The sequence below is a fragment of the Leptodactylus fuscus genome, chromosome 2 (genome assembly GCF_031893055.1).
Source record: "Leptodactylus fuscus isolate aLepFus1 chromosome 2, aLepFus1.hap2, whole genome shotgun sequence".
In the NCBI taxonomy this organism is placed as follows: domain Eukaryota; kingdom Metazoa; phylum Chordata; class Amphibia; order Anura; family Leptodactylidae; genus Leptodactylus; species Leptodactylus fuscus.
The window spans coordinates 263,085,101-263,102,884 of record NC_134266.1 but is presented as its reverse complement, the minus strand read 5'-3'; the positions used below and the strand labels follow the sequence as shown (position 1 = coordinate 263,102,884).

Sequence of the window (17,784 nt, the reverse complement as noted above, 5' to 3'; positions counted from 1 at the left end):
TCTCCATTGTTTTTAAGCAGAATGGGGGACATAGTCTTATACTGGCATGTAGCACTGGGGTCCTGGGTTCAAATCCAGCCAAGGACAACATCTGCAAGGAGTTTGTATGTTCTCCCCGTGTTTGTAAGGGTTTCCTGCAACACTCCAAAGACATACTGATAGGAAATGTAGATTTTGAGCCCTATATGGGACAATGTCTGTCAGGGTCCATTCACACGGAGGAAAACGGCGTTTTATTTGGTGCTGAATTTTCCATGCTAAAAAAAAACACTCCCATTTAACGCCAAATTAAGCACCATTTTCCTCCGTGTGAATGGACCCTAAGGGCTAGTTCGCACAAGGCTAGGGACCACGTATTTTGGTCTTGATTTTGTCGCGGGAAGCCGCAGCTGTTGCGGCTTCCCGCTCTGAAGTAGGCCTAAATGAACGGGCCTAGAGCAGGGGGTCCTTCAGGCATCCATGTAATCCGCCTGAAGAAAGGGCAGCTCGCCTCTTTTTTCTGTGAGCGGGAACAAACCGCTCACAGAAAAAAGGACACTAGCGGCCTACATAGACCTCTATTGTGAGGGGGCGGATTTTGAGGTGGATTCGGCATCAAAATCTGCCCCCTCTTGCTCCGTGTGAACGAGCCTGTAAGACGTTGCAGACTAGGAGTGCTATACAAGTAAATAACTATATCATAGATCTGGGAAATGCACTCAGTAGACAATTTTCCAGACTGTATCTTCCCTTGTGCAGGAGGCCTGAAGGTAAAAAAAATGTATAGTTATCTGAAAAAGTACAGCACCCACACTTTACAGTAGTAAAAGGGTTAAATTGCACACAGCCACGTCTTCCTCCTTAAGGCATTTTAATTTTTATTTTTTTAAATGTAGAAATATATTTGTCATGTTTGCCAAAAATGTATAGGCAAAGTAAACGCAGCAAAAACTAACAAAAAGTCAATTACCGGTGTATAGTATAATGGATGGATGAACAATCCCGAGGCCTAGGGCCCCACTCCATCACCCCAGGGGCCACGTAAAACACATAAATGTCATAGGGTCTATTAGCTTTGGGATGTCTCCATGAATCTTCCACCTCCAGACAAATGGTTTACGAGCGCCCATGCGGCCTGTCTTGTAATGCGTCGCCTATAAGTGGTGACAGATGGATGTGCAGATTGTTCGCCTCTCTGTCATGTAACATTGACTACACAACGTGTAAATCCTTCCATCAGAGGAATCCGGGTAACGCATTTGTCAGAACACAACGCCGCTGCTTCTGGTTACTGGAGTGTAGCCGCAGTCTGTATACTGACAGCCGACATCTGGGCGAGGTAATGAACATATGTGCACACTCGGATTACTTACCTGTAGGCACACATGAAGTGTCTGGGGACAATTTATCAGGATCGGTGTTTCCTATGTGCACCGCCTAATTTATTCAAAGGTAAATGGATTTTAATAAATTGGGCACATCGCCGGCCTTCCATGCACCGGAACTGTGAGGCAAAAATTATAATTTGTCGGGCCAAAACCCTACACCAAGCCCTATCTTGACTCAATTTTCCAAAAAGTGGAATACGGGGTGTTTATGGTGGTGCCTAAGACTGAAATCTGGAGTCTTGGGCCAGTTTTACCTTTAGGTTTACTGTTAATCTGTAACTTTTTGGAATGTTTTTTCTCCTGATGGCTTTGACGTTTTAGGCCGGGTTCACACGATGTATTTTGGCACGTAGACGCCGTTGGAGCTTTTGCGGGCCGTATACGCTCCCATTGTTTTCTTAATGCATAAAGGGGTCTCCTGACTCTCACTAAATGGTAGCTCCATAACCCCGAAACAGTTTTCCTTTTGGAAGGGATGTTCTGGTTTGGCTATAATCCCAGACCTTGCCACTAGGTTTCCTAGAACAGGCATTGATCTATAAGGAGCTACCTTCCAAAAGGCGGTGCTAGAGTGAGTTTTCCTTCACTTATTTGCAGCAACATTTGGTCTAAAAGGCGTAGGCACCATGTAATACTTCATTTCCCCTGTAGGGGTGCTGCAGGGATTTTGAATACTTTTTCCTTTACTATTCTGTTTCTCATCCCATATATACTCCATATAGACAGCCTAACAATAGATGGGATTTAACGGGAACTTGTCAGGCTGTTTGGGACCAGTAAAGCTGCTGGGGGTTATGGTCCCAAACCTTCGTGTCATGCCACCGGTAACCTTAGGAATCAAGGCATGGAGATGCTTGGTCTTCCTGAGCTGAGTGCGATGAGGGACTCTGGTGCACGTGCATTGCGCGTGCGCAGTAACGTTTTGGCCATTACACCTGGTGTCACTGCCATATACCCAATGAGGTGGACACCAGGCAACTTCAAGCTTCTAGTCCTGGTGGTATGAGTTTGGAGAACCTAAACCCCACTTTTGTAACTGCATGCCATACAGTTTGTGGTTACCAACCGTCTGAGAGGTTCCTGCACCCTGATCTCTATGGAACAGTTGCATTACCCAAAGTTCTGCGGGTATAAGAAGGTTGAGTTTTTGAGGGTCCTCTCATGGACCTCCTTGGTAATTTGTCATTGTCATATTAAGCCCTTGACCCAGGGGTGGAATACACCCGAGCACTATGTGTGAGTGTTGCATCCTCACATTGTGCTGGATGTTTCATCCGTGACATGATTTATTGGGGGTGCGGGGTCGTATATATGGCGATAAATCATTAGGATGTTGATGCCATTTGGAGCATTAGCATTCCCGTGGCTCCGGCTCTTTCCTTCACTTGTCATCAGTGTATTTTGTAATCCATCACAGTAAAGCCTTACATCACCATGCCTGTCCTTGCTGAGACAAACACCTTATATAATATAACTGAAAATTGCTCGCCCCAGGAAATTAGAAAGTATGAGATGAATCTCTAACGATGGCTGGGACTAGTGGGTAGCGCGCGTCCGGAAACGAAGAGGTTTACCAATGATCAAACCTTCCAAGTGATCTGACCGACGTAGTAAAGTAAGTCTGGCGTAAAGAGGGCTAGACCTACCGATCAAAGATGATACCTCTCCATGTATGGCCAAGAGAATAGACAACCATCGAATGTTTATGGGGAGACGTCGGGAGAAAGTAGAGTTGGAGATTGACTGGTTGGTCACTGGATCTGCAACACCCATGTGCGACCTTCTGCTCCATTGCAATAGGAAGAACAGGACCCCCGTCCTCATGATCATTAGGGGCCCGATCAATCCGTAAGTTACCTCCTATCCTGTTGAGGTAACCTATGATAATACTAATACCCCTTAATATAACTTTCTTTGTCACTTCTAAAGGCTGAAAAAGATTCTGCCATGAAAGAGAGCGAATGTACCGGCTTGGAACGGCTGCAGGAAGATGTCTCGGACCTGACGGAAAAGCTTCATCAGAAGGATATCACTATAGCAAGCATAAGCCAGAAAGTCTCCAGACTGGAGCGAGAGTTGGACATGAAAGTGCTGCGCCAACAGGTAGGAAGACCTTGTATGTACCCACTCGTCTGCCTTTACCTAAGGGATCTGTGATCACCATCAAGGACCTGTCAACTCTCCCGACAGGTCTGTTTTAGTAAATACTTCTAGTCCCTGTGAAATGACATACTAGAGTATCTGCTCGTAACTCTCTTGTGCGATTCCTCTGCTATACCTCCTGGAACCAAATAACTAAATAAACCACTGAATGTGCCCAATGTAATGTCACTCCGCACAGTCATTGTCCAGTCAGTGTCAGACTATGTAGGGACACACCCTGTTGTCAAGGGGAATAGTAAAATCCAGTTCCTTCTGTCTCCACCTAATGTTTCCTCTGTAACAGTCTGCCTCCCAGCCATAGAAGGGCTTAGATTGTAAAGAATATGCTCTGGAGAAGGTTTCCTCTGCAGCAGTCTGCCTCCCAGCCATAGAAGGACTTAGATTGTAAAGACTATGCTCTGGAGAAGGTTTCCTCTGCAGCAGTCTGCCTCCCAGCCATAGAAGGACTTAGATTGTATAGACTATGCTCTGGAGAAGGTTTCCTCTGCAGCAGTCTTCCTCCCAGCCATAGAAGGACTTAGATTGTAAAGACTATGCTCTGGAGAAGGTTTCCTCTGCAGCAGTCTGCCTCCCAGCCATAGAAGGACTTAGATTGTAAAGACTATGCTCTGGAGAAGGTTTCCTCTGCAGCAGTCTGCCTCCCAGCCATAGAAGGACTTAGATTGTATAGACTATGCTCTGGAGAAGGTTTCCTCTGCAGCAGTCTGCCTCCCAGCCATAGAAGGACTTAGATTGTATAGACTATGCTCTGGAGAAGGTTTCCTCTGCAGCAGTCTGCCTCCCAGCCATAGAAGTGCTTAGATTGTAAAGACTATGCTCTGGAGAAGGTTTCCTCTGTAGCAGTCTGCCTCCCAGCCATAGAAGGACTAAGGGTGCATTCACACTACGTATACTGAAGCTTATTCTGAACGTAAAACACGTTCAGAATAAGCGGCGTATAAAGCAACTCCATTCATTTCTATGGGAGCCGGCATGCGAGCGCTCCCCATAGAAATGAATGGGCTGCTTCTTTCACTGCGAGCAGTCCCATTGAAGTGAATGGGAAGTGCCGGCGTGTACGGCAAGCTCTGCTCATGCCGAGCCGTACACGCGAGCATTTCCCATTCACTTCAATGGGACTGCTCGGAGTGAAAGAAGCAGCCCATTCATTTCTATGGGGAGCGCTCGTATGCCGGCTCCCATAGAAATGAATGGAGTTGCTTTATACGCCGCTTATTCTGAACGTGTTTTACGTTCAGAATAAGGTTCAGTATACGTAGTGTGAATGCACCCTTAGATTGTAAAGACTATGCTCTGGAGAAGGTTTCCTCTGCAGCAGTCTTCCTCCCAGCCATAGAAGGGCTTAGATTGTATAGACTATGCTCTGGAGACGATTTCCTCTGCAGCAGTCTTCCTCCCAGCCATAGAAGGGCTTACCATTGCAGAGAATGCTTTGGAGAACGTTTCCTCTGCAGCAGTCTGCCTTCCAGCCAGCGAGGGGCTCGTACAAACAGCAGTTTCAGGATCTTTGCTCCTCTTCCATACTGTGCAAAGTTTTAGTTGGCTGGATGACATCCCTTACAGAAGTAGCCAAGCACCTCCAAGCATTAGTATTTTTGATATGTTGATGTCCCTTTAATAGTCGCGATCGCCGTGAATCTGCCCTTGTCCCGGACAATGGCGCATTATGAAGAATCTTACCTCTAATAGCAGTGACAATCTGTTACTTGCCTTTGCCCTGGCAAAGGAAGAAAAGTGCCGGCGATGCCAGTGACGTGTTTCAAGACGTGTCCAAAAATACTCAGCTGTGTGCACAGTCCTGATGTCAGGTACAGCAGGGCTAATCCTCGCAGTGTAGACGGTGACCTTGTATGGCACCTGCTCTCCTAGCTGTACGTTGAACAGACGTGGTCTTGGCATTTCTTCACTGTGCAGACAGTTTTTGTAATTGTGGATATGACATTCTACAGAAGTGCTTTTTATCTCCTCGCACCATGTTAATATTCTTGTTTCTGCAGCCGGAGCCTCAGGATAAGGTCTTTGCTGTCAATAACTGAAATAACTGTTTGTTGCGAAACAAAAAGATTTCTCTTTTTGGTTTCTGAACAATCTATTCAGCTTATATACACCTCATCCTGCTTTACCATACAGAGACAGTAGCACGGATGCCTGTATACAACATACTCCGTATTCTCGCCCTTTTGGGTTAAAGGGGAAGTCCAGTTTCGAAGAATGAAGGGGGGAGGGGTTTTCATCAGGGCACCCACAGCCTATGGATCCTCGTCCCGTGACCAAATTGAAGAGCTGTTACATAGAGTGTCTCTCAATTTGGAGGACTTGTCCTGTGCGTTACATTGTGGACATTGTGTAATGCTTAATTTCCCCTGTGGTGGCACTGCAGGGAATTTGAACACTTAGGGTGAGTTCACACTGAGTATACGCCAGCTTATTCTGAACGTAAAACACGTTCAGAATCAGCGGCGTATAAAGCAGTTCCCATTCATTTCTATGTGCTCGCGTGTACGGCTCGGCATGAGCAGAGCTAGCCATACACGCGAGCACTTTCCATTCACTTCAATGGGAGCGCTCGTAGTGAAAAAAGCAGCCCATTCATTTCTATGGGGAGCGCTCGTATGCCGGCTCTCATAGAAATGAATGGGAACTGTTTTATACGCCGCTGATTCTGAACGTGTTTTACTTTCAGAATAAGCTGGCGTATACTCAGTGTGAACTCAACCTTAGGGAGGATTCACACAGTGTAACGTGCCGCGTGATGTGGCACGTCTACACCGCGGGAGCCTTTGCGGGCCGTACACGCTCCCATTGATTTCAATGGGAGCGGGGATTGTCTGCACCGCGCTATTTTGCGGCCGTGCGCAAAATCACGGCCGCAAAATAGCGCGGCGCATACGATCCCCGCTCCCATTGAAATCAATGGGAGCGTGTACGGCCCGCAAAGGCTCCCGCGGCGTAGACGTGCCACATCACGCGACACGCTACACCGTGTGAACCCTCCCTTACTGTCAGATTTTCCCAAAGATTACAGATAATTGCTAGGGGACCCAAAGGGGAGGGAGCTGTTAGATACTTTGTCATCTGTTTTTTTATGTTCACGATCCCTTTTAAGAAGTCGGGATGTCCAAATCAGGGAACCCCTTTAAACAAAATTTTAAAGGGGTAAATAATGGTTTATCTACAATGTTTTTAAAGGAAACCTGTCACACAGAAAATGTCTTCCTATCTGTAGGAGGGGCTGAGAAGACTGATAGATAGATAGATAGATAGATAGATAGATAGATAGATAGATAGATAGATAGATAGGAGATGGATGGATAGATAGATAGATAGATAGATAGATAGATAGATAGGAGATAGATAGGAGATAGATAGATAGATAGATAGATAGATAGATAGATAGATAGATAGATAGGAAATAGATAGATAGATAGATAGATAGATGATAGATAGATAGATAGATAGATAGGAGATAGATAGATAGATAGATAGATAGATAGATAGATAGATAGATAGGAGATGGATAGATAGATAGATAGATAGATAGATAGATAGATAGATAGGAGATAGATAGATAGATAGATAGATAGATAGATAGATAGATAGATAGGAGATAGATAGATAGATAGATAGATAGATAGATAGGAGATAGATAGATAGATAGATAGATAGGAGATAGATAGATAGATAGATAGATAGGAGATGGATGGATAGATAGATAGATGATGGATAGATAGATAGATAGATAGATAGATAGATAGATAGATAGATAGATAGGAGATAGATAGATAGATAGATAGGAGATGGATAGATAGATAGATAGATAGATAGATAGATAGGAGATGGATAGATAGATAGATAGATAGATAGATAGATAGATAGATAGGAGATTCTCAACATAGAAATGACAGAGAATTCATTGGATAAAGGACAGGGTATCCTAAATCTTTTCCCATAGACAAATTCATTGGCCCAGGTATAGGATAGACTGGGTTTACCTCGGACTCCTCAAAAGTTTAGCTGCAATACCAGATCCTACCTATAGGCAAGAGTGGCGCTGGTTCTTTAAGAAAAAAAATGAAAAATATTTTGGTTTTCAATATTTTTGGAAGATAAAAATTTTCGGTTTCCTCACAATAAAGTACGTGACGTATTCTTATTCCTATTACTTTAAGCTGCAAGTAAAAGCAAATTTCTGTCCTTTTGGTTTGTTGTCCTAGTCGTAGCCGGCAATTTTTGGCTTTTAGTTCCCTTTCCCCTGCACTTAGTCGATGTGTACGAATGTGTACGAATCGCTGCAGTGAAAGGGTTACATCTCCGTCCTGCTGCCCCTGTTTCTTTCAGAAGTCGTGAGCGAAAAGACAGCGCTGTCAATTACGGTGGGAAATCGGGACTGTAATTGGCCTAAACCTAACAATACCGCGAGTCTAAGCAAATCTTTGATGGCCATATACATCATAGAGAAAAGCTGGGTGCGCTCCCTCCCTCTCCTCCGGCCCTGCGCTCTCTCTCGCTGCCTTCCGATGTCATTCCACATTCATCAGGCCGCAGAATCGTTGGAAAGCCTACAAAGTAGCGGTTTTATTTATATGGCTATAAAACGCGACAGCCGTGATGGATGACCAAGTGACAGGCTCTTCTTAACAACATCACTTGTTGTGCTGAATGGTGGCGTCTTCAGAGCTGTCACTGGCAGGTGCCGGGATGGAGCCTTTCATCCCTGTGCTCGGCACGTAGGGCGAGGAACGTTTCTGAAAGTTTTTGTTCTTTTTTTCTTTCTGGTTGCTGATATATTTCTAGCGGAGAAGAAGGGGCGGACTGTGCGGGGTTTGTATTGAACACACCAGTCGCACTACATTGACAATCCTCTAGAGATGTGAGACATGTTTGGCGCCGGCGTCGTGCTCATTAGGAAGAGCCTTGTCTTCCTGTCTTTACACATGGCGCGTTGCTGGGTGACTTGTAACCGGTCAGGTGCGTCATGGTTTCCCCTTTGAAGGTGTTTTCCTATGAACAACATATATCTTATAGGATAAAGGATAGGCATCTGATCTTCTGGGACCGTGACAATGAGCGGCGGAACTTGAGAAAGCGGGTCCCCATGGCCCCTACGTCGACATGTAACCACCACTCCATTGACTTCTATAGAACTGCCAGAACATTGCACATGAATGGAGCAGACCTCATGCATGTCCAATGCTTCTCCATTCACACAGGCTGGATATTTAAAGGAAAATCCTTTAAAGGATCCTTTCCTTTGGAATGTTGCTTATATTTAAAGGAAGTCCGTCACCAAAAACGCATATCAATCCAGCCCCGCAAATAGATAGGTTAGGGTCACCTGAATCAAACGTTTTTTTTCCCCTTGTGAATCGCTGCCTCCGTTGCGGAGATATGGCTGTTTTTCTCTATATGCAAATTAGCTCTTTGGAACAATGGCGGCGTCCTCGTGTTAACAAAAATGGCAATATTTCAGCAATGGAGGCAACGATTCACAAGGGGAAAACCCTGACTGATTCAGGTTACCCTAACCCAGGGGTGGGCAATTAATTTTCCCATGGGGCCGCATAAGAAATTGAAACTATGCTAGAATCCCGCGCCACAGCAAATTTAGCTCCACCCACTTCTACGTTGACTCCGCCCATTCCCAATCATCTTTCCATGTGCCCCCACACAGTATTATCCTCCTACAGTCACCCGTACATTATATGCCCCCACATTATAATGTTCCCTTCCACTTGCCCCACAGTATTAGCTCCCTCTCCTGGTGCTCCAGTATAAACTGGTGGAAACTAGAGGGGACACGAAACTGGAGCAGCTGGAGGGGACATTAAACAGTGGGGGTAGTTGGAGGGGGGCAATAAATTGACAGCTGGAGCGGGACATGAAACTGGGGGCAACTAGAGGGGGACATTAAAATCAGGAAGCTGGAAGCAAACATTAAACTGTAGGGGTAGCTGGAGGGTGACATTAAACTGGGGGCAACTAGAGGGGGACATTAAAATCGGGAAGCTGGAAGCAGACATTAAACCGTAGGGGTAGCTGGAGGGTGACATTAAACTGGGGGCAACTAGAGGCAGACAGGTCCCCCTCCAGCTACCTCCTCGGTTTAATGCCCCCTCCAGTTGTCCCCAGTTTAATGTCCCCCCAGTTTAAGTGCCCTCTTCATCTACCTCCAGTTTCATGTGCCCCCCTCAATTTTTCCCTGAATTTCATATCCCCCTTCATTTGCCCCTTTCATGTCCCCCCTCCATCTCTCCCCCAGTTTCATGCCCCCCCTCCATCTGCCATCTCTGCCCTAGTATAACATTCCCCTTCCATCTCTGCCCCTAGACAGACAGATAGACACACACAGACAGACACACACATACAGAAAGACACAGACAGAGATGCATATAGACAGACACGCACATACAACCACATAGACACAAATAGAAACACACACACACATTCTCCACCCTGCATCTCACATTCCCCTCTCAGTACCTTATGTCACACACCATGTCTCCATCTTCCTGCCGGCACTAAGACACGCCTCCCTAGTCACGCCTCCCTAGACACGCCTCCCTAGACACGCCTCCCTAGTCAAGCTGTGCGGGCCGGTCTGAATCAGTCAGAGGGCCGGATATGGCCCGCGGGCCGTGCTTTGCCCAGGTCTGCCCTAACTTATCTATCTGCGGGACTGGATTGATATGTTGGGTTAGGGTGAACGACCACCTTTAAGTACTGGGTGGTATTACATGTATGTGATATGTTTAGCAAATGAAATAGCATTGATATAGAAAAATAAGCATAAATTAAAATTCTATTATCACCATTCTCGTCAACACTTTAGAGTGGATGTCCAGGAAAATGGTGCGATGGATGCCATGATCCTATTTCAGAGGCCACGCCCCCTTTGGTGATGTGACACCCCCTTTTTGTGATGTGGGCATGTTAAAGAGCTGTCACTCCTTTTTGAGATGTGACCAGCACATAACGTGTCCACATACGTCTTCACCCTGACGTATGTTGGAGTCTACCTCCAGGGTCGGAAGAGTTGCTCACTCATCCAGGAAGTCAGGAGCCTTCTAGAAATTTCGGGAGATTTGACATGCTTTAATATCAGTCACATTAAATCAAATCTGTCTGTAAGGCAACTGTCTGCGGCAGGAGCTCTTCCCCACATGTCTATAGTAATAAACCAGACCTGTTAGTTATCCAGTTGTCAAAATCATATGGGCCAAATAACAGGATGCATCAATTCAAAACACTTCCTAATATATGTCCTGGTAAAATTCTGCACCGTGTATCTGATTTATTTTCAGATCAGTGACCCCAGAATGACATTCCGTTTGCAAGCTCACTACCCCTCCCTGTTAGCAGTTCAACCAGCAAACAAAAAATCTCAGTAGCATGTGCTCTTGGATGTGAGAGTCATTTATTACCTGTAATTTCAGGAGAGTGGAGAAGATAGGGGTACACAGAGAGTGTGCGAGTTGGCAGATGAATCATGGGAAATGTAGTTTATCCACAGATTCACTGCCTGTATATAACGGTGATACAAGGAGCAGCAAGTAAAATAAAGCCAAGCAAAGGGAACACTGAGGACTGCTGTGGATGTATATTCAGATCATTTTTAAACTTTTAAGCCTTACCCCTTACCAAGGCCCCACCACTCTTGTGTCTGCCCAGAAAAATCGAACATTTCATTATGGCTGCATGAAAATCCGTCAGGGCAGGTATCAGGTTATCCTTCAAGTTTCGGCATACTGTACGTTTATGGGAAGACGGGCTGAGTTTTCCCATCAATGATTTGTATCTCCTATAACCCGCTTAGCTTTACTCCTCTTACTGTAAAGAATACTTTCCTATACCCATGTCTAAATCGCCTTTCCCCCATACGTAAAGAATGTCCCCTGGTCCCGTATATGGAATGAATTGACCACGAGCCGGTTCTTTGTGTTTTGTAAGACCCCAATCTTGAATATGAGATTCGGATTTGGTTTGTAAGGCATTTCTAACTATATAAGTTTCCAAATTTATTTTATTACATGCGACATCTTCGATATTCTCATTTTTAGAACATTTTATGATGCCTTGTAGGTCTTCAAGCCTTCAGAAGATTCTTGTGACTTTCATGAGCAGACTCAGAAACCGGAGATGGAGAACTGCTCTGATGATCACAAAGTGGAGGGCGCAAAGCCAGAGAAGATGAAAGCTAATACCTGGCAGAGAGAAATGACCGGGAAACCGAGCCAAGATAAACTGCACAGGTACATTAATGTTTACCCGCTACCAGGATTTGACATTAAACATTGAGGTGTCTACGTGCGGTAAGATGTCTCCGTCACCCAATACCTCCATGTAGGTCACTAAAGAAGAAGCCACTTTATGCAAGAGTGTATCCTCCCCTGAGGTGTGCGGCCCCCGCCCTGACAAGCCACACTGACACCAGAGGATCTCCAGATGTTTTACTGTCACATATGTAATAAATTCAATAAGAAGGCTCCCTTTGTGATATATAGGGTTATATGATAGAAGAGAGAAGCTGAGCTCTGTGATATATAGGGTTATATGATAGAAGAGAGAAGCTGAGCTCTGTGATATATAGGGTTATATGATAGAGGAGAGAAGCTGAGCTCTGTGATATATAGGTGTATATAATAGAGGAGAGAAGCTGAGCTCTGTGATATATAGGGTTATATGATAGAGGAGAGAAGCTGAGCTCTGTGATATATAGGGTTATATGATAGAGGAGAGAAGCTGAGCTCTGTGATATATAGGTGTATATAATAGAGGAGAGAAGCTGAGCTCTGTGATATATAGGGTTATATAATAGAGGAGAGAAGCTGAGTTGTGTGATATATAGGGTTATATAATAGAGGAGAGAAGCTGAGTTGTGTGATATATAGGGGTATATGATAGAGGAGAAAAGCTGAGCTCTGTGATATATGGGATTATATGATAGAGGAGAGAAGCTGAGCTCTGTGATATATAGGGTTATATGATAGAGGAGAGAAGCTGAGCTCTGTGATATATAGGGTTATATGATAGAGGAGAGAAGCTGAGCTCTGTGATATATAGGTGTATATAATAGAGGAGAGAAGCTGAGCTCTGTGATATATAGGGTTATATAATAGAGGAGAGAAGCTGAGTTGTGTGATATATAGGGTTATATAATAGAGGAGAGAAGCTGAGTTGTGTGATATATAGGGTTATATGATTTTGAGCAGATTTTGTGAGTAAATCTTAACAGTGAGAATCTTGATAACCCCGCCCACACAGTGATTGACAGCTCTCCTGTATCCTTGTGTATAGACTGTCAATCACAGTGTGTGGGCGGGGTTATCAGGACTCCCACTGGCTCTTCTAGGAGTCCTGTCAGGTTTTACTCTGCTTTATACTCAAATATCCTTCTCCAAATTCTATAACCCTATATAGTAGGACAGTAGAAGTCATCTGACAGGTTCACGTTAAAGGGATCCTATCACTCAGACACAATTTTTTCTAGGTACCACGTCGGAATAGCTTTAAGAAACGCTATTCTTCTCCTACCTTTCATCGTCTTCTCCGTGCCACCGTTCGCCTACAATCCCAGTTCTTGTCGGTATGCAAATTATCTCTCTCGCAGCACTGGGGGCGGGCCCCAGCGCTCCGACAGCACTGGTGGCGTCCCCAATGCTGCAAGAGAACTCTCTCCAGCGCCGCCTCCATCTTCTTCAGCAGCATCATCTTCAGCCTCTTCTTCCGGCGGTGGCTTGTAACTTCTAGGCCTCGGGCCTTAGGCAGAGTAGACCGCGCCTGCCCACAGACCATGAGAAAATGGCCGCTTACAATACTGTGCAAGCAGCCATTTTCTCGTGGCCTGTGGGCATGTGCAGTCTGTCCGAGGCCTAGAAGTTACAAGCCACCGCCGGAAGAAGAGGCTGAAGATGACAGAAGTTCTCCTGCAACATTGGGGACGCCCCCAGTGCTGTCTGAGCGCTGGGGCCCGCCCCCAGTGCTGCGGGAGAGCTCATTTGCATACCTTTCTTAAGGCTATTCTGACATGGTACCTAGAAAAAATTGTGTCTGAGTGATAGGATCCCTTTAAGGCCCACAATAACCGCATCCTTACGGATTTAAGCGTTCTTACCGTGAGATTAATGTAAGATTGTGCTGGAAGTGGCAGCGCACTATCCGTGTGCAAACATCTGCATTAGAGGAGGCCGGCCACTACTGGATGGCGGCATTACGGCGAGCGCTCACCATGGTTACAGGGACGTGTTCTGTCCTTACAGAGATATGTATGCTAATAGATCACATGGGGCCGACTGCCTTTTAGGAGTAATCTCCATGCCTCCAGAGCCGAGCCCTCTATTTCCACATTATTTATTCCGAGCACTTAAGATGTGAATAATGCAGGTCCCAGCGTGATCCCGGTGTGAATAGGTTGTTACCGCTTGATGCCGTGTATAAGTAATTGTAGTTCGGCGCAGAAGACGAGGGCTGCAGTGGTGGTCCCACAATCAACATTTCACAAGAGTGGGGGTCCCATGTCCTCTGCTGGAGTAGTGGTCACTCGTCCGCTGTAGATCCTTTCACTCGACCACCGGTGATTGGAGTGACAGAAGACCTGTGTGACTGCGTGGGGGGCAGGAGACCGCCAACAGGAGGACCCCAACTGTGATGGTCAGGGGATCCGAGACTCTCTACACTAGTGGTCTCCAACCAAGTTGTTTGAGACCGCTGCTCCAGGGGAAGGGTCCGCAGCTATCAAGAGGGTACATTGCCCCCATGTGGCTTCTTGTTCATTCTGGCCTTATATTGAACGGGAAACCTTAAAGGGGATGTGTTACCAGAAGTCACCTCACTTACATCACAGACAGGATTACAATAGAAGATAACACCTCTGACACTAGATGATGTCATAACTTATCTCCGCCCCCTCCCTGCACAGAGCATGTCTAGAGAACTCTCCCATAGACCTCAATGAGTCAGCTCCAGACTATTGCCTGTGCTGTAAAGCAGATCACTAAATGCTGTTAACAGAGCAGAGGCGAAGCTCAGACAAGATGGCCGCCCCCATAATCCTGGACAGAAAATAGAATAAAACGTACAATGAGAACAAAAAGTTCAGGTGTTGACGTTCCCCATGACTGATCCTTCCTTACTGCAACGTTTACATCAAGGTCATGTGATTTGTTGCGACAACCTGCAACTTTAGCCAAATGGATGGTGACTATGTAGACACACTTCTTCAGTAGGACCCCCAGACCAGATTACACATAGTTATGGTATTTTGATTGGGGGCATCCCCTAGCTTAATCAATAGGCCATACGTTTCATACACCCTTTTATTTCAGATCATGCAAGGAAGGTGAGCAGACCCTGAAGATGGCAGATAAGGAGTCTCACCATCTAGACAGCCACCAGCCATGTGACAGCCTGCTAGTGGACCAGGAGTGCCTGGACGTCATCATGCCTATATTGGGGAGTCCGACACGCAACAACCATCACTATCCAGAGATTGATTTCACAGATTTCTCTCTCATAGTTTGTGATCAGTCAGAAAACTCTACTACGTTGGTAAGTCGGGGCATGCTGGGAGTTGTAGTATTGCAACTGCTAAAGGTCTACTAGGAGAAGACCATATAGAGTTGTTCGGTGTTTTGGACTGGCAGACCCCCACCATAGGTGCCGGAGGGGCCCCTGGCAGACCTATCCGTATGATACACCATCAATTGAAGATTATTGGGGGTCCAACACCCAGGACCCAGTGCTCCCTGACCACCGTTTCCACTTCGCAGACCATGTGCCGTCACGTTCTTCGATCCCATGGCCCTGTTTGCATTTGAGTGATAAGCTGAGCTGCAATACCAAGCATAGCCACTATACAACTTCACGGCGCTGTGCCGGCGAATAGTGCAGAGGCTGCAGTGATCACCTGAGCATGCGACCTCTCCAAACAGAGGATCACGTAGGACCCCTACTGATCTTCAATTGATGACCTAACCATTGATCTAAATTCATGGAATCCCCCTTTAAGTTTGCCGTCTATACAATCTTGTACCCCATCATCTCTGTCTTGTTGTCTTTCAGCCGGGCACAGAAGAGTCCTTTGTATCGGCGGCAGAGCGCTTCCTACAGGAGGAGGACAGGCGGGCGCTGGACTTTGAAAACCTCTTGAATTTGCACATTGAGGAGCTGCAGCGATACTCTGCGCACACCGTAAGGAGATACACGTCTCCCCACTACGCTGGGTACCACCCCGCACCTTCCTGAACCCTGCGGTCAGGACTGTAGGGGGCGAGACCTGACCTGGTCAGAGACAACAGAAAGGTTATTCTTTGTACAATAGAATTTTTAACTTTTTTTTAAAATTTCTCCAGAATCTCCGCTTGCTGTCATTGAATGGAAACCTTCATTGTTTACTCCGAATCCTAGTCATGTGATAGTGTACGGCCGCGAGCGCCTGTGTCCGTCACATGACCAGGATCCCCCTGAAAATGTTGAAGGTTTCTATTACATGACAGGAAGCAGAGATCTTGAAAACTGAGGGACAGATACAGAAGTAGATTGGACATGTGTGTATATACGGTTATACGATACAAGGAATGAACTTTACTTACGGAAATAGATGATCCCTCTTTAAAGGGTAAATAATAACCTACCCTTAGGATAGGTCTTTAGTTATAGGTCAGAAGGGTTCCGATACCCAGGCTCCCCCGCCGATCAGCTGTTTCAAGAGAGTGGCGCCTTCTACCAAACACAGCACCGTATATTTCTCTAGTGGCTGTGCTTGGTACTGCAGCTCATCCCATTCATTTGGGGCTGAGCTGGGATCTGACCATGTGACTGATAAATGTGACATCATATGGCCTGAGAAGCAGAAGTGGCGCTGCTAGTCTCCAACAGCTGATCCACGGGGGTCCTGGGTGTCAGACCCCCATAACGAAGGATAGATCATCAATCACCTTCTTACCATGACGCAGGTCCTCTGGGTGTAGTCGGTGAATGGACATGTTCAATTCCTCACCATGTTATAGATCTCTGATTGCTGTCAGTAAGAGAAAGCCAGCCCCCCCCCCCCCTCCCCAAACCCCTGTTCGTGTCTGAGTCGGGGTATTTGACACACACGCACAATGTATGTAAATGTATGCACGTCTAAGATGGTACGGCAATTCTGATTGGAAGCAATACTTAAAAGCATCCTTTCCATTGGATGGAACCTCGTTGAATTATAAGGTCTGATACTAAATCATAGAAAATAAAAGATTACTGTGACAAGTCCTGAGTGTCTTCATGTCAATTTGTCTGGTGTTTGTTTCCCTTTCCACCCCAGAACTTAAAGGGGTTGTCCAACTTCCAAAGATTAACATTCACAACAGTGCTAAATCCTCCGTGTTCCCTTGAGCGCTCTTTGTTTGGCTTTATTTTACTTGCTGCTCTTTGTATCTCTGTTATTCATATGTAGCAAGGATAAACTACATTTCCCATGATTCACCTGCCTGCTCTCACTCTGTTACCCCTCCATTCTCCACGTCGCCATTGTGTGCAAATTTCTTCCCTGCAACTTTTGTCTCAATTCTTCAATCTATGAAGCCGCTCTCTGCCACCTATCTGACCTGATAATAAATCACTCCCACATCCAATGGCAGGGGCAAGGCCGTCATGTGTTGCTGTGCTGTTTCTTTTGCTGGCTGCACTGCTCACAGGGAGGGGTAGTTAAGACTATAAATGAAACATCACCATTTCAGAATTGGAAGCTCATATGGTAAAATTCATAGTTTGGGGCATCATAAGCAAATTCTACAACAATGTATCACAGACTGACTATGTATAGAAGATACTCATGGCCTCAAGCTAAAACTGGCAATTATGTCGCAACCTAACACTTCATTAACATCATCTTAGTAATAGGATTAACGCCTTCACTAATCTCCCCAAACAAATAACTGTAATCTGTTAAACCCGTCACCAGCGGACACCGAGCTGTTACCTCACATCCACATCGGGAAATCTCACTGCATAGTCTTAGATTTGTGTTCTAGAAGATTCTCTGTATACATTAGTCCATATAAGGGGCAAATATGGTCATAGCATGTTATATGAACACTAGCCTCTGCCCGCGACTTGATCTGCGGGTTGTTGGCATCGATGATACGCCTATACTGTATTCAGCAAATTGCTGCAGTCGATGGTTTGCCTGCTCCGGCATTTCGGCAGGTCTTAAGCTGTCCTGCTGGTGACCTTGTTCCTCACATCGTGCCTGTGATTGTTCCGGCATCTCAGCAGC

The 17,784-nt window shown here is 45.8% G+C and overlaps 1 protein-coding gene across 1 annotated transcript in view; it reads left to right on the top strand.

The window, feature by feature from the left end:
* The window catches only part of DEUP1 (deuterosome assembly protein 1), a 39,185-nt gene extending 23,415 nt beyond the window's left edge, over nucleotides 1–15,770 (top strand). Inside the window, exons 9-13 of the mRNA XM_075266430.1 lie at nucleotides 3,297–3,470; nucleotides 10,553–10,654; nucleotides 11,610–11,779; nucleotides 14,852–15,074; nucleotides 15,588–15,770. Of these exons, the coding sequence (XP_075122531.1) occupies nucleotides 3,297–3,470; nucleotides 10,553–10,654; nucleotides 11,610–11,779; nucleotides 14,852–15,074; nucleotides 15,588–15,770 (852 nt within the window). The remainder of the gene's footprint in view (nucleotides 1–3,296; nucleotides 3,471–10,552; nucleotides 10,655–11,609; nucleotides 11,780–14,851; nucleotides 15,075–15,587) is intronic.
* Nucleotides 15,771–17,784: the final 2,014 nt, after the last annotated feature.